This window comes from Electrophorus electricus, chromosome 21 (genome assembly GCF_013358815.1).
Source record: "Electrophorus electricus isolate fEleEle1 chromosome 21, fEleEle1.pri, whole genome shotgun sequence".
Classification (NCBI taxonomy): Eukaryota; Metazoa; Chordata; class Actinopteri; order Gymnotiformes; family Gymnotidae; genus Electrophorus; species Electrophorus electricus.
In genome coordinates, this window is record NC_049555.1 from 10,588,164 (window position 1) to 10,610,404 (window position 22,241).

Genomic DNA, 22,241 nt, shown 5'->3' on the forward strand with positions numbered 1-22,241 from the left:
AGCAGACTGTTGATGTGTGAGAGAAACTCTCCTTCTGCATGCATGCTTTTAAATGACACATTTGGAGCACTCCGAAAATGCTGAGTCATCTGCCAGTGAGGTGGATAAGACAAAATGAAGTTGAAAGGGGCTTTGTGATGTATGAGGTACCCTGAGCGCTAGACCTCAAGTTTTATTAGCCATTTGCTCCAAATGTACAGAACGAGTATCAGTGAATAAAAAACCTCAGTGTTTTAAAGTTAGCAAGAAACAGATCGGACAATCCACGAGAGCTCCAGTTTAAAACTTAAAGGTTAAAAAAGTGCTACTTTAAAAAATGTAAGTCAAAATATCTTGTCTTTTCCAGATCCTTTGTTCTCTGTACTGAGATACTATGAGACCTATTTTGTCTATTGTTTCTGTTGTTTTGCCTGTTATTGTTGTCTCTGATTTCTATTGAAAACCTTTATAACTAAGAGGATTTCTGAAGGCAACATTAGACTAATTTTAAAGTCTGGTGTTACCAATGTGCTTTGTTCTTTACAAAGTAGTTTCCTGATGTTTATAGGTCCAGGAAGGCCTGAACATAGTGTGTAGCCTTGAACTCAAGCAGATTTTAATTGGACCAGTGTCCTGCAACTGGTGTACTTATTTAGCTATGGGTATGTACTGTATAGGTGGCTACTGTCTTCCACACGTGACTGAGCTGTGCGTGTCTATGAATACATGAATTTGTGTGTGCGTGTGTGTGTGTGAGAGAGAGAGAGAGAGAGAGAGAGAGAGAGAGAGAGAGAGAGAGAGTGTGTTTTTGTAGGTCAGTATTTATGGAGCAGTGTGTTTATGTGCTATCAGTCTGGCTCACAACACACACCCTCATTGAGTACACAAGAATGCCTCACATACCTCCTTGCCACTGATAAAGTACACCATCCAGCTCAGTTTAAACACCCATCTGATCAGCCCATACTTCCCATACTCCAGCCACGAATATCCAAACAGCAAATATTCTCTCCATGATCTTCAGACTGACTCAGATTCCAAGTGTTTCACATTTTTGCAGCATTTAGCTGACACTTTTATCCAAAGCAATTTACAATTATGACTCAGGGGCCCAACAGTGGTAACTTGGCAGCGCTTGAACCAGCAACCTTCTGATTACAAGTCAAGTACTTTAACCACTGAGCTACCACTGCCCAATCACAATAACAACTTCACAAGCTTCCAAGATAACTGTGTTTCCTTGTATTGTATTTGCATTTAGGTTGCTGGTGGGGGCGCCACTGGAAACAAATGGGCAACATCAGACAGGTGATGTGTATAAGTGTCCTCTGAGCCGAAGAGCTGCAGGCCCCAGCTGCTCCAAACTTAATTTAGGTACTCTGTCTCCACCCCACATCCTAGCAAATGATCCCTTCAGTTATTTGTGTAAATGCACTTCGAAAGGGATCGTAACTTTTAACTGTGCCAGTTTCATTAGTCCACAATGCTTCCCTTAATCACTTGGCTAGAGCGTCAGGTTGTGGTTTGGGTAAAGTGTTAGCAGGTATGGTATGGTGGGAAAGGTTACAGGGGGATGTCCGTCATGCTGATTCATTCTTTCCTCTGTTCTCAGCTTGTATATATTTACACATCTGTGCTCCTGCATGTGTGATACATCTGTATGGTGTTGTATATGTATATAGACCGACATGTGGACAGGGGTTTTTGTGTGCGCGTGTGTGTGTGTGGGGGGGGGGGGTGAGTGGGTGGGTGTGGGTTCGAGTGGGTGTGTATTTTAACAGCTTTACAGGGACCTCATGGTGTGGATTGTGGACTCAGCTGACGCTATCTAGTCCTCTGAAAAAAAAAAAAGGCTTATTTGTTTTTATGCGGTCAGCTTTGGGCCACAGCTTCAATTAGCACACATAGGAACAGAATGCTCATCTAAGGCTTATAAGGTTGTTTCATTGTTTTTGTTTCTCTTAAGGAAAGATATCATTGACGAATGTCTCTGAACGTAAAGATAAAATGAGACTGGGGATGACGCTTACCTCCAACCCTAAAGACAACAGCTTTGTGGTGAGTTAAGGAGGAGATGGTTCCTGATGGCTCCTCCATCTTCACCTTGTATCCAGCTCAGAGGCCAACCAAACCTTGACCACTGCCCACCTGCTGATTTCAGAACCGGGCAATATGAAATTACTATGTGTGGCAATTTTAACTGAGGAGTATCTGTGATCTCTACATTTGTACTGTATTGATGATGCAGCTTCAGTTAGCCCTTAGATGCAATGATGTCTTGCTGCGTTCTGCCGTGAATCTTCATAGGGTAAAACGGAGCTTGGGGGGTAAGTCTGGTTCTCCTGCTTTCAGGCGTGTGGCCCACTGTGGTCGTATGAATGTGGCAGTTCCTACTACAGCACAGGAATCTGCTCCAGGGTCAACGGCAGCTTCAAGTTCTCCCGCACCATTGCTCCAGCTTTCCAAAGTAAGCGCAGCGCACCTGCACGCTTCGCCTGTGGCCTGATTTAATGAGGAATGTTTTGGGTGGTGACATTTCTGTGGTGTTTCCAGTCTCTGCTTAGATCCTTACCATTGTTTTCCATAAAATGTGAGTGTGAGGTTATCTCAACATATCAAGTACTTGAGAATTATTCTTAATCTCTTTATGGAATATGTCAAAGTTCTAAAGATGCAACATTTGTGAAAGACTAATATTTAGTTTCTTAAAACAATTTTCAGTGCTTAGCAGTTTTAATGAGAATGACATTCTTAATTGCAAAATGTCTCAATTACAAAACTGTTCTTTCAGGATGTGAAACCTATATGGACATTGTGATAGTTCTGGATGGCTCTAACTCAATTTACCCCTGGTATGAAGTTCAAGATTTTCTCATCAACATCCTGCAAAAGTTCTACATTGGACCTGGACAGATACAGGTGTGCTACAAAACCGTGTCTTTGCTAAGGGCTTTGTTGGTTGATGATAGCATATTCTACTTAGTGGAGAAATTGAATGCACTTAGGTTTCAAGTGATGACTATAAACTCTACCTGATCTGGACTTAGTATCCAGGAATGTACCCAAGGTGTGATTTATTTTTTGCATTTAATAATACTTACAATAATGGAATGATGGAATAAAGTCTAAAATGACATTATTGACGTATATTTGCACATGCATGCATGTGTGTGCTTGCATGCATGAATGTGTGTGTGTGTGTGTGTGTGTGTGTGTGTGTGTGTGTGTGTGTGTGTGTGTGTGTGTGTGTGTGTGTGTGTGTGTGTGTGTGTGTGTGTGTAGGTTGGTGTGGTGCAGTATGGGGAGAAGGTAGTGGCTGAGTTCCAGCTGAATGATTTTCGCTCAGTAGAAGATGTGGTGAAAGCTGCCCGCAAGATAGACCAGAGAGGTGGGGAAGAGACCAACACTGCCCTGGGCATCAGTGTGGCTCGGTACTACACACGCACACACACATAAACACGCAAACATACGCTTTAAACATGGAGATACACATATGCCAGCACAAAAACAAATCCATCTACAGACAGCATTTTACTGATGCATTACAAAGAAACATACTCTTACTAGAAATGTAGTATTGAAATGCTATACAATACAATAGTATAAATGCAGGATTGAAAGCATAGAACTTCAATACTTGACTTTTCTCACCCTGGAGAATCTAACTGCAAATTGTTGTTAACAACAAGAGCTAAAATGGTTGGCCAGTGACTGCATACCCTGCATCTCCTCAGATCTGAGGCCTTTAAACGGGGTGGGAGGAGAGGAGCGAAGAAGGTCATGATCGTCATCACGGACGGGGAGTCACACGACAGTCCGAACCTGCAACAGGTCATCGAGGACAGCGAGAAAGACGGCATCATTCGATACGCCATAGCTGTGAGTCCACTCCATGCCACACACTTTTCATTCTTTTTGCTTAAGGACATTAGTAGATAACTAAATAAAACATCTACATGCACTGCTCACTGAACCATAGCAGAACCGTTTCAGTGAGATGGAACTGAAGCCCTGGAAGCCTTATGGACATTAGGTATTGCCAGTCTCAGTAATGTATGCTGGTTTAATACTCATCCAAACCTAGAGAAGCCAAAGAACTCTCTCTCTCTCTCTCTCTCTCTCTCTCTCTCTCTCTCTCTCTCTCTCTCTCTCTCTCTCTCTCTCTCTCTCTCTCTCTCTCTCTCTCTCTCTCTCTCTCTCTCTCTCTCTCACCTCTGTCCACTGTAAGAGCTGCAACTGTATGTGTGAATGGTCTCTTCCAAAGCAACAGGGCTAGTGTGCCTGGCGCTGGTCTGGTACTGATCAAATGCTCAGTTTCAAACTGGGATAATGAGGTGGACAGTTAGAGTTCAGGCACAGCTGCAAGGCCAGGGAACCTCTGACATAACATTTATTTGCTGACACCAGCGGAATACGGGACACGGGCTCATTCCCCAGTAGCAATATGTCTAAGCCTCTCTTAAATTGACATTACACTGGCGGAGCTGAAATGGAATTAGCCCCGAGAAGGATTAAGTTAAGGCATGGAAGGCGCCCCAGACTGGCTAATGGCTGGCAGTGGCAGGCTGCCATCTGAGTGTCTGGACTCTGTCCCTGCCTCTCAGGTGCTGGGCTACTACAACCGGCGAGGGATCAACCCCGAGGCTTTCCTCAACGAGATAAAGTACATCGCCAGTGACCCAGATGACAAGCATTTCTTCAATGTAACTGATGAAGCTGCTTTGAAGGACATTGTAGATGCTCTGGGAGAAAGGATCTTCAGTCTGGAAGGTAGCGGGTTCTCTGCTAAACACCTGCATGGTTTCATGGACCACGTGGCCTCTTGCCCACTACACAGTAAAAAGCTTTAGTCTATAAAACTTTTACAACATCTCCACATTGTTCTCAACTGTAAATCTCTGAACTTTGAAAGTTCCTCTATGTCATAACTCTTGCTAGACACTCTAAGGCTCAGCTGAAATGCAGCATAGGGAGTTCTAAGCCAGTTAAGGACTCCCTCACCTCCCTCTGCACTCACTCTGAGCTCACTGTATGCTTGGTCGGTAGGAACCAGTAAGAACGGGACAGCATTTGGTCTGCAGATGTCACAAGCTGGTTTCTCCACACATATAGTTGAGGTAAGCATTGCTGTTTGCCTGTCTTATCATTTTGTCTGCCTGTGTTCAATTGTCTTTTGTCTTTTCCAGTTCTTTCCTACACATACTGGTTTTCCATGACTTGCCATATCCAGGCTCCACAATTTGAGCCATATTTCTTGCCATGGCTCTTGAATTCATTGTTGTATATGACTCCCTCCCGTCTCTGTCACTGACAATGCAGACAGGACTTTTTTTCCCATCCTCGTTCCAAAAGACATGAATAAAAGACTCCGCTTTCTTCCAACAAGGGTGGAACACTAAAGTGAGTGGTAAAGAGGAAGTGTTCCTCAAGAGTTGGAAAGGAAAATTAGACCTCTCTTTTCCAGCATGCATTTTTCTCCCAGGCCTGCAGCTGATAGCAGTGTGAATGTTGCTGGCTCACAAGCTGACACAGCTGGCTTGTCCTCCGACAGTCCCCCGCACTCCAAACTGTAGCTGCAAGTCTGCAGAACCATCCAAGGCAATGCATCCAAAGCCCATGCCAGAGTGTACTGTAGTTTTACTCTCATTCTGGGCTGAAGGCTACCTATCTTCATTGGTGTCCAGGCTACACTTCTGCTGATGCAACTGCCCCGATTTTCCAATCCATCACCACAGATGAGGCCCAACCTGCCACGGGAATTATAAATATATAAGCTTTTGCTTTTGCGGGGAAAAAAAAGTAGCTAGGAAAACTCCAGACGGTGATCCCATCCTTCGGCCTACCGAAGGCCTGGGATAGCACTTGCTCAGAGGCAACCTGAGTGTTGAGAAGAGGATTAACTTCTTAACTTCTTGGAAAGGATCTTTGAGTTTTGGGGGGGGGGGGGGGGGGAACGCAGATGGTTTTTGCTGAAGCTGGGTTCTGCCACCTTAAAATATGGCTTAAGACATTTGAATTTAGATGTTCCACTGTGCTGTGCGGTCTTGAGTCATCACATTTGCTGTGTATGTTTATTTGCTTTGGCTGTTGGTAATCACCAGGGAAGGTGATCTGGGCCTTGCTGTAAACTGATGCAATAATGAAGCCTGATATTTCTTTATAACTAATTCCCAAAAAGAGAAAGAGTAGTATTAAATTGTCTTAGGTATAAGTTGTTAGATATAAGATATAATAGTAGATATAATAGTACATGATACACAGCATATCGACAGATCAAAGCATTTCATAAGGTCATAAGTCTAAATAATAAATTGTCCAATGAAAGCTTTTGATACATTTTTAAAACACTTAGAATGAAAGCATTTGGGAGACAGACCCTTTTATCCAGAGGGATTTATATGTTTATCAGCATGTACACTCCCTGGGACTCAAACCCATGAGCTTGGTGCTGCCAGCACCAAATGCCACCTTCTCTACCAGCACCAAACACACTCTAGACCCCTAATCTCAGAGCATGGTTTGGTCAGCTAATCGTACATCTAGTCTGATGTTCAGGTGGCGTGCTGACTGATATAAACAGCAGTGTATTCCTAACGATACGCTCACTCTTCTTGGTTTTATACTGAAAGAGTTTTTTTTATCAGATTGTTGTTTTCCTCTTGCATTTAGAATAGCATTTCAGATAAGGACCCCTTTTTTTTTTTAACTTATCATTGGACATCGTTACACACGTATCAAGATGCAGCAACAAAGCCATGATTTATGAACCACTGTGATTTGTCTTAGACTCCCTGTAAGGATCCTTGGTGCTCAATCTGGTGGTTATTAGCTCTGTGATTCACTAAGCTCAGCAGAGCACTGTGATGAGTCTGTTTCAGTTCATGGTCCTGTGTGTCCTCAGTGACTTAGTCACTGTTTTTAAATAGATCCTCAGATAAGCCACACAGTACAATTTCTGCAGTGCTGTTGTACTGTGCTGTCTGAGTTTTTTCTCATAGCCAAATAAAAGAGATTTAACTGCAGCACTAAAAACCGGGGTTGTTTAGAGTTTGTGCAGTTTCCATGGCAATACTCTTCAACACATATATACAGCCTTCCCAAAAATATGTACTGTGTGAAATGGTAGAGTTAGTGAATCACTATAATATTGATTTAGAATCAGTTCCAGTGGGCTACGAGGTATTTGTGGTGTTTTGCTATGCATAAACCGCTGGAAAATGTGCAGTGGGCATTTCACTATTTCAGACTGGCTGCTTCAAATTGACCTGGTCAGGCTGTAACGCAGTACAAAAATTGTGAAATATGTTCGTGAGTCAAAAAAGAATAATTGTACAGTCTTTCTCATGGCAAGCATTGTCGTGGCTATTGATTAAACATAGTTACAGTAATCCGCATAATTGTGTTTACATTATTTTTCTAGCAAATCAACATTTCTGTCAGTAATATTTGATTAATTTGACCAATTTGAGTCCTTTATGTACAATAGATTTTAATAGTTATTAATCACAGTAATGAACAAGGTTCAGTGGGTCTCAATTAAAGTAATTTTAGGATTAAGCTGCTGAAACTCAACATGGATGCAGATGCACATGCTGCAAAGCAGGAAGTGTGCAGCTGGCTGTCTGAAGGTGACATCATGGTGCATGCATGTGGTCGTCTTCCCCACAGGATGGGATCCTGGTGGGGGCGGTCGGAGCGTACGACTGGAACGGAGCGATCCTGAAGGAGACCCGTCATGGAAAAGTGGTCCCGCCTAAGTCCTCCTACGCAGAGGAGTTCCCTGAGGAGCTAAAGAACCATGGCGCATATTTGGGTACCTTCCTTCACCTTGACACACTTGCTGATTCAGCAGTGTACTACTCTGGTAGATATTAGGAAGATATCTACGTTCATCACTGTGTCAGCCAAACATCCCGCTGCTTTTTTTATATTTATCTAGCTCCTCGATCTGCCCCTTCCTCTCCCTCTCTTTATGCTCCCTGCATTGCACATCCTCTCACTTTCTCTGTCTCTGTGGGTTCTCCATCTCGCGCTCTGTTGACGAAAGCCATGTAGTAAATGTATGCAGGTTCTGTGGTTTACAGCTCTGTCTATAAACTGCTCTGCTCATTTGCTTCTCTCCCTCTCTCTCTCTCTCTCTCTCTCTCTCTCTCTCTCTCTCTCTCTCTCTCTCTCTCTCTCTCACTTTCTCTCTCTCATACATCCACTCATGAGCGGTAGGGTAAAAGCCCCACTGTGCCCCTATAACCAGATCTCCTTGTGTCTGAGTAAGGCTGATGGCTAAATGATTGGAGGTTTAGTTGCAGTGGTATCTCTTCTGCATTAGCACACAGCACCACAGGGACCTCAGGCTCTGCTGGCTGCACCATTCGTTCTCAAAGCTCAACAGCTGAAATACTGCAGAATTTTATTTCATACATTCTCTTCATACTGTATATTTTTTACTACTGTAAGATTTAGTAAGGTCTATAATATTATTTTACATTAGCTGCCATATTAAAAAGAAAAAAAGTCATTTTTTATTGGTTTATATTGATAGTTTAGTTTTTCTGCCGTTAATCATGGCTTTAGGTTATACGGTGACGTCAGTGCTGTCAGCACGGAGTGGGCAGCTTTACGTAGCCGGAGCTCCACGTTTCAACCACACAGGCAAAGTTATCATCTTCACCCTGAAGAACACAGGGGAGCTCACCATACTGCACTCACTGAAAGGCCAGCAGGTACTGCAGCCGCACAGCCTTATGGCACAACCGCACAGCCTTATCGCAGAGCCTTATGGCACAACCGCACAGCCTTACCGCACAGCCTTATGGCACAACCGCACAGCCTTATCGCACAGCCTTATGGCACAACCGCACAGCCTTACCGCACAGCCTTATGGCACAACCGCACAGCCTTACTGCACAGCCTTATGGCACAACCGCACAGCCTTACGGCACAACCACACAGCCTTATGGCACAACCACACAGCCTTACCGCAGAGCCTTATAGCAAAACAGCACAGCCTTAAAACAAAGCCTTACAGCACAACCTTACCACACACTGCTTCACACATCTAAACAGCTTTACCACACACTGTTTCATGCAACTACACACCCTTCCCACAGATCAACTCTGCCTCACAAATCTACACAGCCTTAGCGTACACTGCCCGCACACATCTATTCACACACAAGCCATGGGCGTTTTACACACACACATTCACACATTCTCACGCATGGACGGGCACATTTACTGCCTGAACCATTTAGGCTGATGTGCACTTTCCAATTACTCTGAACATTTCAGCTCTTCGTTTATAAGCTTACAAAGCCTAAGCATTCCCTTTTAGTTTGCCAGACCACTGGACGATCCAGAGGAAATGCGCTTTCCACTGTAAACACTGTTTACTCTTTTATAAACAGTAGCACAGAGACCAGATATCCGGCCTCTCTGGGTAAACAATGGTTGACCCCCGTGCTGGATTGCAAGTCAGTGTCAACTGAGAGATGACAGAGTGCATAAAATGCAGCGTATCTCATGCCAATATTCCTGAGAACACTTATAGCAGAGTACTGCTTCAGTAGTGGAAACTAGCATCAAGGAGCCCAGGCTAAAAATCCAAGAAAGGCTGTAGTAATGTTATTCCCACACAGCCACAATGATTTCTTTTTGGGGGCCACGTAGCAGTCTAGACTCCATAGAAAGCCCATGTGCGTCCAATCATGGAGTGCATTTCAAAACACAGACACACACAAACATGCCCCATGCTGACACAGAGGCCATTCTGCAACTCATCTGCTGAGTTGTCATTTCTGTGTGTTTAACACTGTAACGTCAGTGGAGAAAGAGATTTAACAGAAGGTATTTCTGCTTGAAGAAAAAGATTTATTCCAACTACAAGTTAGCAGAAAGGGAGCTGAACTTAACTTGGGAGGGTAACCAAAAGACATGCATTCCACGAAGATGGTAAGCACATTTCTGCACACAACTAAATTAGACTCAACTAAACTGACCCACACACATACATACAATTCGACCATCTCCAACTATTAATAATGCAATTTTAACAAAATCACGTCTGTAGAGGTGCTCTGCAATCTGGGAGTCCTCACAGTGTTTATCACTGCCCACCCTATAGGTTCGGAGGCGGATGCTTTTATGACATTTGTATGTCCACATCATATACAAGTCCATGTCTATTAACTCAGGGTTGTGTTAAAAAAACCCCCCAAAAAAACAGGTTTAAAAGGTTTGTGTTCTGTGTTGCTGTGATTCCCACACACCTGCAGCCTTGACTCTCTGCATCTGTACAGATTGGCTCCTACTATGGCAGTGAGATTGCTCCAGTAGACATCGATGGAGATGGAGTCACTGACAACCTGCTGGTCGCTGCCCCTATGTTCTTTAGCAGAGGCTGGGAAAGGGGCAAAGTCTACATCTACAGAATCACTGAACAGGTGAGCACACAGCAAGCCCAGTTTAGCTGTACGTCAGCAGGGCAGAGGAGTACAAGAGCAAATCATAGTCTTTAAAGTAGATTTTCAAAATAAAGGTTATGTCATGAAAAATGACCTAACCTTACAAAAGCAATTTACAGTTAAAAGTATTTCTTTTGGTTTATGTATTGATGAGGAACATTTGTGGCCAGAGGTCTTTTGTGCGATAATCTCTTACAAGCAGAAAACATCACTAATCTCATATCCGGGGTTTGAACTGAGCCCATTGCAGTTTTAAAATGGTTCTCCCCTGAGTCCCTTATTAAGATCCTCTCAACGAGAGACCACAAACAGACGTTTGGCATCTGCCAGCCTGGGTTTCACACCAGCACCGTGCCGCGTCCTCCTTAGACTCCAAGTGCGTGCTGGACCCGGCAGATCGCGTGGTCCCTCTGGCACGATTGCCTGCCACTGCAGGGAGGCAGCGCCACTCTGGTGGCTGCGCTCAGGCGGCTGCACATTGCCGGACGGTTCCTGGGTCTGAAGCAGAGCTGCGGATTGTCCTGCTTCTCTCTTCCAGCTGGACATGTTTTACCATCCGCTGTTTGGAGCTCGCTTGAAGTTAGGCAGTAGGATCCACCAGGAGAAAAAAGGAAGATGCAAGTCCAGATTTCATGATTTGTCAGCTAAATGTTTTTTATCACTCCAGAGCATCTGCAAGTTAAGGGGGAGAACCACTGTAGAGAAAATTATTTCAACCCAGATTCAAAGTCCTTAGAACACAATGTCACAATGTGCATTTCAGTGGATACAGTATGGCCCGAGCTGCTGATTTCGAATGACATATTTATGTCGCCAGTCCAGTGAACAGAGGGCTGACCTTTGGGCACATTTGCATTTACGTGCACTAAGGGGCTGAGAAGGCAGAAGGAAAAGACAGAGGTGGTATGTTTATGGGCTCAAAGTGGCCACTAAAGCCCAAGGGCTGCTTCTCGTTCTGCGTCTCACCCCTCCCTCTGCTGTGCTCCCTCTCCCTCCTTCTCAAGAGAAGAAAAAACACGAGTGATCTCATGTGCTTGGAGTCCCAGGGCAGTATATTAATGAGAGAGGGATGGTATTCCCAGAGAGGAGGGGGACGTGTGCGGCTAATTGTGCTCCCGAATACTTGGCTGACATGTAGAGTCTTTGCTATGAAGAACTGCACTTTTCTCTCAGACTTTCCGTCCTTAAACAGACTAATTGATTTTAAAGGTATGGCAAATGTCTTCTCACAGACTTCACCTTCTCTGTAGGTATTCCTGCAGCCAAAGACGCTTAAGTGGTAATCACTCACATTTTATTCATTTGACCTTGCAAGTCTGGCCACGTTAACAGACTGGTTTCCGTATTTAGATATCCTCTGGGAGTGTAGTGCATGTGGTATTAAAAATATTTTGATGCACACCATAAGGTTTCAGGCTGTTTTTACTGGAAGAGGCAGAAAAACATTTTGAATTCTTGTATACATATTTGTGTTTTGTGTTTAGCCTTGAAAAAGGAATTTTATGTAACAGGCAATAAACAAGAGAGAGTTCTTTAGAAATGTGACAAAAAAAATGCTATCCACATGTAAACCTATTTGGTGGGTCTCATGGCACACGATGAAAATTGTAAGTGCTCTCACATTCCGACACTAATGAAGCTCCTTGACCTGTGCACTTGCAGCCCCGATTCATCCTGGAGGGAGCGCTGGAGCTGCCTGACCTGGGTCAGAATGCACGGTTCGGCTCTGCGCTGGCCCCAGTGCCGGACTTGAATGGAGACTCCTTTAATGATGTGGTAGTGGGAGCTCCACTGGAGGATGAGCACCGAGGTGCCATTTACATCTACAACAGCCATCGCAACCGGATCCTGCGCAAGTATAAACAGGTAACAAGGTGCTACAGACACTGAGGTCATGGGTTCAGTTCCCAATACTATCATACATAAATATATAAGTTGCTCTGAATAACAGTGTCTGACAAATTCTGTAAATATAATTCAATTGGTTGCAATGCTTGTGTTACCTCTGAACTTTACTGAAATGGGGACAGAGGAGAGTTCATTTCAAGCAGTTTGTCTTTCCATCTCCCTCAGAGGATCGGTGCGACAGAGCTAACCTCTGGTTTGCAGTACTTTGGGCGGAGCATTCATGGGATGATGGACATGAATGGAGACAGGCTGGTGGATCTGGCAGTGGGGTCCCTAGGAGCAGCTATGCTGCTCTGGTGGGTGAACTCTTAGCTGTCAAAACCCAACCCGAGGCTGTGTGCTCGGAGGAAACTGATGCTTTCATCCTGACGCGGCCCAGACCCCAGAAAGTAAGGCCCCCTGTGCATGTGACCCCCTGTCATGACCTTTCTCTGCTGTCTTGTCCCATGTCCAAGGTCCCGCAGTGTGATCCGCGTCCATGCCAATGTGCGATTTGAGCCCAGCAAAATCAACGTCTTCAACAAGGACTGCCAGCGTGGAGGGAAGGACGTCACGTGCATGTCGGCCATCGTGTGCCTGAACATTACTGCCAGGACTCCTATCAAAGCCACACAGGAAGTAGGTCAGTCTTCAGGGTCACCATCTAATATCCATAGTAACGCCATGGCAAGGTGCCACAAAGACTTCAAAGGTGGATGGAGTTAGTAACTGGAAGTTGGTGAAGCCTATTAACACTTTTTATTATAAGCCTATCCCAGATCTAGCAACTGCTCATTAAAGGGAACTTAATATGGCTTTTGTGAGCTGGGACCATATGTTTTACTGTTGGATCTCAACATAGAATATTTTGATCACCCAGATAAGTACTTGGAAAGAGTTCTTTCTCACACACAGACTTGGTATTGCATAAGAGACTACAATTGTTTCCATAGCTGTTTCTCTTTATTTAAATGGATGAGAACTCCTTTTTTATTAGGGCATTAGTGTTAGTGGAGACAGTAACCTAAACAACTACTGCCTCTTCACAGCTCAGTTCATCTGAGGTTGCCAGGAAGAGCATTTTAGGGCTTTAGAAATACCAGCAGGAGATGAATGGTTTGACACACTGTGGGCTTTTGATCATTTAATGGGCTTGTTGACTCAAGCCCTTTCTTGGGAGGAAAAACCTACAACTGCAAAGCAAGTTGAGGTGAATCTAGGAATCCTGGATCTTAGATTATAAAGTGAGTTTGTTTTTGAAATAGCACTGAATTAAAGTCTAAAATAACACAGAATTTAAAAAACTGATTTTTCACTCTTCCCTACTTTGATAGCATGCTGTGTTTAATACAAGGTGGAATATCTTTTCTTGATATAAATTGGGTCCAAAACTCTAGTAGTGTTTAATTCCAGGCCAGCCATTCCACTGTGCTCTGGACATTCAGAAGGTTGCAGTTAATACAGATTGCATTTTCTTGTGGGTCTAAACTGGTGCCTGCATTATTCTTAGTGTTTCTACGTGTCCCTTACATCTCAGTTCCCAGGCACAGTGCCCAGTGCCTCTGTCTGCTCCAAAGCCAGGAAGCCCCGGTCTTGTGGCAGTGCTTTGCGGGACCTGCGCTGAGTCTCTGAGGGTATTATGGCATGTCTAGCCCACATGCAGTGTGACACAAAGCCTCTCTGCTCACAGATTTGTGTTTTAAGAGACTCGCAGCACAGATTCGGTTTCTCCCTCGGCTCTCGGGGCTGCGTGTTTTGGGTTAACCGCTGTGACCCCGGGCATCTCCATCATGCAGCGTCCTACGTGTGAAATGAAGAAATGGTTGTGCACACGTTTGGTATGGAATGGTCAACAAGGGAGGCAAGCTGATGGATTTGCTGACTCACTAAATGGAGAAGCACACTTTCTTTGTGCTTGCCCACCACTGTCATGCCTGATGCTAATTCTGTTCACATGTGTGAGGGAGGCCATGGTGGGCCTTTGTGGTTATCTGTCATCTGACTGTGGAAATCCGTCCTCAAATACACTACGTTGTAAGCTTCAAGCAAGTCTTCATGGCATTCTGTTTATTGAAATAAATCTTCAAAGTTTATCATGTAGGTTACAGCCGATTTTGTGTTATATCTCATAGAGTTTCTTCCCTCAATAGAGTGTATCCTCTTAAGGTCAATTTTAAGAACGTAGATTTGAATGTAGATCTTTATGACCTGTAGTGTCAGAGATGTGTTTGTGACTGGACTTCACCATGGAGTTTTACAGGCCATTTCTTTCTAAGACACAACAGAGGGTTGAGCAAGACAATGCAAATGCTGGATGTCTGTTAAAAACCATGATCTACTCAGTGATGAGGTAGTACACTCAGATCACTCAATGTACTTTATAAAGTCTCAACTTAGCAATTACAGATCTAGACTGACTTGTGCTTGTTCTTTGCCAAAGACCTTCATGTACTTTAAATTCCTTCTATCACTGCATTCATATGTCAGAGATTTTCCTGGGATTATATTTAGTGGCTCTTAAATCAGGGCTCATAGCCATAAACTGCACGGGCGCTGCATGCATTTGGTTTATTTCTGGGGTTTCATTAAGAAAGTTGATGTTGCACACAGCAAATCCACTTGTGTGGAGGCTGAGGGCCAGCCAGTGCAGGTCGTTACACAGTCATGAACGCTGGAATGTTCTAATCGATGTTTTTGCAAGAGTGGACCATACTGACATCTACTTCCTACTATATACTACACTGACATCACTTTCTACAATTCCTACTCCCTACTTCCTCAGTTGGGAGCGACTGTGAAACTCTGGGTTACTTTTGATTTGCAGCGTACTCCCTTTCCTGAAAACCAGAGAGAGGGTTGGATGGGAAAACTTCAATAAGAATGGAAGTGAGGAGTTGGGAATTTATAGTAAGAAGATATTGCACAGGAAGAAGTTTCAGTCATGATCATTCTGTCAAACCTCAGCTGCTGAGTAACTGAATTATAATTTATGTCAACATACCTGATCGAAATATTCACTCACCGGTCACTTTATTAAAAACACCTACCTTGTGCTGACCACAGAAGCACTGCTGACCAAGTATTTGGGTGGTGGCTCATTCTCTTAACACTGCAAAAACTCTGACATGGCATTGACAGGACTGTGGGGGTTGACCCTAGTTTATCAGGCATAGCAGTTTGATAGACACCCACCACCCAAACACATCCAGCCAGCAGCAGTTCTGTGCTCAGAAACTGACCATTACTGAAGGACTGAAGGATGAGCACATCCACAGGCCACAGATCACTTTCAAGTGATTTCTAACAAATTGTCATTTCTAATATAAGTAAGTGTATGTCAGTGGATGTAATGATTTCTGGCCAGGCCACGTTACTTGCTTAAAGACCTTGCTCCATGTGTATCTCTAGCTTTTTGGTACAGCGCCATGATCGAGGAGAAGCGCTTTAACCCCCGCGCCGTCTTGGATGATTCGGAGAGACAGCAGCAGCCACGGAACCTCACACTACTCTCCGAGCAGGAGGCCTGTGAGCACATCTACTTCCACGTAACGGTGAGCTTACTGCTCCTCTTTCCTCAGGAACATGCCGTCAGATCGCCTCACACCAGTTCGGGGCATCTGAAGACAGAGAGGGTCATGCTTATATGCAGCTCTCAACACTCCTGCAACCCATCGGACATGGCTATGGCCCCACAACAAACACAACACTAGATAGTTGATTAAAAGACAGTTTGTGCATCTTCATTCTAAAACCCTGTGAGCCAAAGACAGCACAAAAAATTTTCAATTCAGTGTATGTGAGCGGGTTGACATATTCCCTTTGCTATTCCAGGACACAGTGGACTATGCCAGACCCATCATATTTACAGTGGAAACAGGCTTACAGGATCCAGACCATGGTCCCACGCTCGATGACAGCTGGCCAACCACCTTCAAAACCCAGGTCTCTCGCTGCCATCTGTCTCTGGGATCTGTGTTTGCTCATATTTGATTGTATAAAGAAAATGGCAATCAAATGCAGATCAGTTGGTAAACAAAGTAAGCATGACATTTGCTAGTGTTTGATTGAAAACTTCAGCAAAACAATGTGTTTTAGTTGCAGAAAATCATATGGCTAAACACATAATTAAGGGCTTTTATTTCTCTATGATTCATTTGTTTTTCATGCCACTAGTTCATGAGTTTGATGTTTGTCTTAGTTGTTTTTTGACGTTGTTGTTTTTTCAGCTTCCTTTCTGGAACGGCTGTGATGAGGATGATCACTGTGTTCCAGACCTGGTGATACAGTCCCAGACTGATCTAATAAACCGAAAGTATGATCACAAACACACAGACATACACCCAAGTATGCACCTCATAAACATGCATACATACATACATACATACACACACACAAACACACAAGCACACACACGGACACACACACGTGCGCACACACACACACACACACAAACAATCATACACATTTATACTTCTCGCCTACATTAGGCAGTTCTGTGGGGACGCATTTCGCGCAGGCAGTGTGTTGTGTCGAGGGCCCCCAGCTGAAGTCACTGAGCGAGTGATCGAGGGCTCCCGGCGGAAGATGGTTGTGGACACTCGATTGGAGAACCAAGGGGAGAACGCTTACGGAGCCCGCCTCAACATCTCATACTCCAGAAACCTTCACTTCTCCAGCCTTATAGTGAAGGTAGAACACCAGACACTGCTGGCATAGCCATTACATCCAAATGGAGCACTGAGAACTCTGCTCAATATTTTCCTCTACCAGAAGTGACTTTGCTCATTGTGCAGGATAACTCCGACACAAAGATCAACTGTCGCGGTGGGGACAAGTGGAGAAACCAGAAGCTCTGCAACGTGAGCAGCCCCTTCATGAGGGCTAAGACGCAGGTGAGCAGCCTCCCGTCCATGCGCCGAGTCCTGGGCCCCTGAAACTGGTCTGAGGTCAGTGTGACTGCATGTACCTTTGAACTATTATGACCTCTGTGTTTCACTGTAGTAGAAAGCAAAACACAACTTCATTCATATAAAACTGCTCAAAACAGTCAGACCTAGACGTCTGGTGCAGCTTATTTACCTTATTATGTGTCCAAAAAACCCTCTCTTGCCTGTAAATGATGTATGTACTCAATACTTTCCTATTTTTGCTGTTTTGTTAGTTTGATATTCTGTTGAATAGAATAACTGCTACAGAGTTCTGTTTTTTCCACACAGAAAAGTTCAGAAAAGATATATGGCAATTAGAGGCTCATGTTTGACTGATGCACTTCATGAATTACTGCCTACTACACCAGTGTTTTGAATGGTTGAACATGGTTTTGAATGGGGTTTTGCACTGTAAGATGTAAACTCAGGCCTTGGTCGCTATGTGGTAGCACAGCTCTCCTCAAATTCTTTTGTGGTTATTTTTGCACTAATGTTTTATAGATCCACTAAAGCTTCATAGAGGCTTACTTCAGCCTTTCTCTAATTAAAGACTCGAGAGAGTGAATGCAAAGAAGCATCAGTCCTCACCCCATAGCCATACTTATCATACACTGACAATGACACACAAAAGAATGAACAAGAGTGTGTGTGTGTGTGTGTGTGTGTGTGTGTGTGTGTGTGTGTGTGTGTGTGTGTGTGTGTGTGTGTGTGTGTGTGTGTGTGTGTGTGTGTGTGTGTGCATAAGGAGTGGGAGGAAATGTTGGACAAGAAAAAAGACATGGGATGTTCCGTAAGACCACAGCTTCCAGCAGTGGAAAATGTGTCCACTGTGGTAGTGGAAAAATTAGTAGTGTCCACTATGGTAGTGGGAAAATGCTTCACTCCAAAATTTGGCTTTGTGTCAACTTCCTAATGCCTGAGTGCAGTAGGAGTAGAGTTCTGTAATACAGCATGGCCAGCATTTAGAACTACCAAAGAGGTAGAAAAATAATAATGAGTAGCCATGAACATTCTAACTTAACAAACCACACAGGAAAGCAGTTATCTTCCCCAAAAATATCAAAGAACAAATACAGGCACAAAAACATTTTGCTTGCATCAGTAAAGTGTCACTGCCAAATGATTACAGCGCAGTTCCATTTAGTCAAATCTATATTTTTAGCATGTGATCATCATTCTCATCCTCTGATTCTTCTTAAACTTGAGTGAGGAATCTTGGTCTATCTTTATCTTATCTTGATGTGGGTGTTTTATCTACAGCCACAGAGAGTTCGCTCCAGCTAGAGGCAACCTGGTCATAAGTCTAAAGACTGTAAATGTGGCATGTGTATGCGCCACTAGCAGACAGATGCTTTATTGCTGTGTGTGCTAATGCTGACCTTACAGAGGTGAAACTGAGGAGCTCCACTCTGTTTCTGGGACCTTCAAAAACAAACCTACATGGAGGTTACTTTCTACAACAGTGCTGTAGCATGCTGCCAAGACCATCAGTTGCCTGGTCATGTCTTACTTCACCAGAACAGATGAGGGAGAAAGAGAGAGAGCATCAAACAGAGAGACTGCTGGGGAGACTCTCTCTCTTGCTCTCTGTCTCTCTTTATGGCTATGGCTAAAATACTGCACAAAACATTAGGATACTCTCGGGGTCATCTGCACTCTAAGACTAGGAGGGTAGTAAGGCTCATTCTGTTTGGCAAAATCCATAAGCCTCTGCTTACACTTCTCCAGTACAACTTGAGTGAGGGCTTGAAATTTGTCCAGATGGTGACTGTGTCTCTGGAGAGAAAAGCCCCAGAAGTCCCTGAACATAAGTACAGAAATCAGCTCACCACTGGGCTCTCGCTTCAGTGGCAAAATGGTGACCTGCTTTTTCCTGTTTGGATTCATTGACCGGATGTTTTGGAGAAACTCTACTGGGTATTGGAGCTGTTGGAGATGTGGTTCAACTTTGAATGGCCTATGAACAGGTTAAGAAGCTACTGAAGAAAAAGACAAGAGGAAAGGCAAACAAAAGAGTTCCCATACTTTCCCAGGTGTCACCAGAAGGCAGAAAGTATTTTCCTCTGTTTGCTATTGTTTCTTCCACATGAAAACAATTTTGGGGTAGAGCAGTGACAAAAGAATTACCCAGAATCCCCTTCTCTTCCTGTGATCCCTGTATCAACCTGTGCCCAGGAGATAATGTGGCACATTTTGGTCAGCCCCACAAAACATAAAGACAATGAGGCCTTTACCCTCGCAACATCACCAGTGCCAGCTTTACACGAGGGTGAGTTGCCTTACTCACAAACATGCACACATCGATTCTTCCCTACATGCACACACATGTGCAAACATGAATGTGTGGTAAATTTCTCTTACACAAGTTTGGCGGGGAAAAAAATCATATCCAAAGTGTGTGGTGGGAATGGCACCAAATTCCAGCACCATGATGTCCTTGACCCTGCAGGGTCAAGGAATACTGCAGTTATCAGAGCACCATGATGTCCTTGACCCTGCAGGGGTCATCATCATCGTGCTCTGATAACCGCAGTATTCCAGATCGAGATACAGCTGGAATTTGGTGCCATTCTCACCATGCACTTTGGATATGATTTTTTTCCCCGCCAAGCTTGTGTAAGAGAAATTTACCACACATTCATGTTTGCACATGTGTGTGCATGTAGGGAAGAATCGATGTGTGCATGTTTGTGAGTAAGGCAACTCACCCTGGTGCAAGAGCCAGTGCCAGCTCTGAGTCTGGACCACAGACTGACAGCAGGTTATTGCCAGCTTCACTGCTAAACCCTCGTGTAAAGCTGGCACTGGTGATGTTGCGAGGGTAAAGGTCTCCCTTGCTGAAGAGCTGCACACTCAGTCATCCACATGCAGTCAGAATCTATACCCAGTACGCCTGTGTAGTCTACACCTGCCATTTTCACAGATCAGCCAATCACTTATACCTCCCTCCACACAGTGATATTATCTCTGTCTCTAGCTCTCTGTCTGTCTCTCTCTCTTTATCATTCTCTCTCTGTTTTAATGTTATTTTCTGTCTCTGTCTCTCCTTTCTCTGTCTGTTTCTTCCTCTGTCGCTCGGCCTCTCCGTATCTCTCTCTCTGTCCTTCAACAGGTCACCTTTCGTTTGGAGTTTGAATTCAATAACTTTGTGCTGCTGGACCATGTTCAGGTCATTCTGGAGGCCAGCAGGTAAAGCTCTGCAGGAACTGTGTCTAGTCCACAGCACAGCTCTTTGGTCCATCTTAACATTTTTAGACCTTATTGTGAGCTGTTTTGGCAGGGACAAGGATCCTCTTATTCTGCAAATTACAGAGAATTAAGGAAATAGGTGGTTTGGCACTGCCAAATTTGGAATTACATTATATCGACTCTTTCCCACACAAACTTCACAGGTCTTAAGTTATGAAGTGCCTTTAAGCCCCCGAAAACAGTATCTGTCAAACCACAAGTTTCAGGATAGCCACCTTAATACCCAGTTATTTGAAACCCCTTCTATTCCATTAAATCCAATATATATTTGTATCACCCTGCAAATATGTACTAAAGCCTTTGCCATCAGTTCATCTCTGATATGGCTTTGCAATCAGTTGCCTATACCTTAGTACAGTTGTGATGTTTAATTAGCATTCTTCTCACATATTTCCCTGCCATCTTCCTTTTAGGGTGTTTATATCTCTTATGTGTCTATCTGCGATGTATCACAGAAAACATACATTACAATATGTACAGCAAAATATGAAATACATTACCATGAAAAATGCATACACGCATGGTATACTGATCTGATATGGCTTTCCAGCTGCTGTTGATTAAGGATCATGCGCTAGCATAGGGAACCAGCATCAAAAGTATCAATAAACTAATAAAAGCAATACAAATGATCAGAAAAATGTGTGTGTGAGAGAGAGGGAGAGAGGGAGAAAAGCAGATCGCAATATCCCACATTATTGTGACAGAAGTAGAATCAAGCTACATGTAAGGTGTACTCGACTGTTCTCAGAACTCTAAACTTTTACAGTCTGGGTTCGGACTGCACTTCTGTCTGTACTAATGGCCATCATTTTGACACATAATATACAAACTGATCACAAGACATCATTGTTGCTCTGGAGAATTTTTCCCAAAGTGACCTCAGATTACATCAGAGATTTAATTGCTGAGATTTAAATGTTTCCTTCACTCTCCCTGCAGTGATGGGGAGGAGGTGGCTTTGCATGACAACAGCAACCACATTTTCTACACACTGAGATATGAAGCTGACCTGCTCTTCACAAGGTCAGTCACCAAGTGTGTGTGTGTGTGTGTGTGTGTGTGTGTGTGTGTGTGTGTGTGTGTGTGTGTGTGTGTGCGCGGGTGTGCGTTCTGTACGTACACACACGTGGCTGCTTGAGCATGTGAATCACAGTTCAGCAAAACACAATGGATATGCGAAAGTGAGATGTGATAGGCCTCTGTTTATGTCAGGGCCTCCAGTCCACCACGCTGGGAGCTCAAAGCGGACCTCTCTCTGGAGAAGCCTGCAGACATGCAGCCGCCTTTCAACTTCACCTTCCAGGTGAGTGCAGCTCACCTTCTTCCCTGTTGAGCTGGAGAACTGCAGGGTCAATAATGGCATTTATCTGCACTGCTCAGCTCCAGAACCTGGGTCACTTCCCTGTGAGAAACCTCCAACTGAACATTATGATCCCAGAAATGACAAAAAATGGGAATCAGCTGCTGCAGATCCAAGATTTCTACACAGACCAGGTGAACAGAAACAATGAGCTGAAGAACTGTGCATCCAAACATTACCTGATAGTGAATTATCCATTTAAAAATAACAGTATTGTCTTATATTACAGTACCGTTGCAAGATTCAGAGTGATTTAAATGTGAACAGAAAAGTAATGATTAAAGACACAATGAGTATTTTTTTTAGGTTTATATTCTTATCTGGCCTGCTCTGAAAGCAAAACTTCACCGAATTTTCTTAAGGCTAATGGAGCTT

At 43.9% G+C, this 22,241-nt stretch overlaps 1 protein-coding gene across 1 annotated transcript in view; it reads left to right on the top strand.

Moving 5' to 3' along the window:
- itga11a (integrin, alpha 11a) overlaps positions 1 to 22,241 on the top strand; it is a 40,158-nt gene that overhangs the window by 13,239 nt on the left and 4,678 nt on the right. Inside the window, exons 3-25 of the mRNA XM_027017700.2 lie at positions 1,241 to 1,353; positions 1,946 to 2,037; positions 2,332 to 2,446; positions 2,771 to 2,898; positions 3,262 to 3,410; positions 3,714 to 3,858; positions 4,584 to 4,749; positions 5,026 to 5,096; positions 7,648 to 7,792; positions 8,551 to 8,699; positions 10,275 to 10,418; positions 12,102 to 12,305; positions 12,513 to 12,643; positions 12,803 to 12,969; positions 15,735 to 15,877; positions 16,158 to 16,268; positions 16,553 to 16,638; positions 16,814 to 17,015; positions 17,120 to 17,218; positions 20,367 to 20,443; positions 21,446 to 21,529; positions 21,719 to 21,809; positions 21,887 to 22,000. Of these exons, the coding sequence (XP_026873501.2) occupies positions 1,241 to 1,353; positions 1,946 to 2,037; positions 2,332 to 2,446; positions 2,771 to 2,898; positions 3,262 to 3,410; positions 3,714 to 3,858; positions 4,584 to 4,749; positions 5,026 to 5,096; positions 7,648 to 7,792; positions 8,551 to 8,699; positions 10,275 to 10,418; positions 12,102 to 12,305; positions 12,513 to 12,643; positions 12,803 to 12,969; positions 15,735 to 15,877; positions 16,158 to 16,268; positions 16,553 to 16,638; positions 16,814 to 17,015; positions 17,120 to 17,218; positions 20,367 to 20,443; positions 21,446 to 21,529; positions 21,719 to 21,809; positions 21,887 to 22,000 (2,926 nt within the window). The remainder of the gene's footprint in view (positions 1 to 1,240; positions 1,354 to 1,945; positions 2,038 to 2,331; positions 2,447 to 2,770; positions 2,899 to 3,261; positions 3,411 to 3,713; positions 3,859 to 4,583; positions 4,750 to 5,025; positions 5,097 to 7,647; positions 7,793 to 8,550; positions 8,700 to 10,274; positions 10,419 to 12,101; positions 12,306 to 12,512; positions 12,644 to 12,802; positions 12,970 to 15,734; positions 15,878 to 16,157; positions 16,269 to 16,552; positions 16,639 to 16,813; positions 17,016 to 17,119; positions 17,219 to 20,366; positions 20,444 to 21,445; positions 21,530 to 21,718; positions 21,810 to 21,886; positions 22,001 to 22,241) is intronic.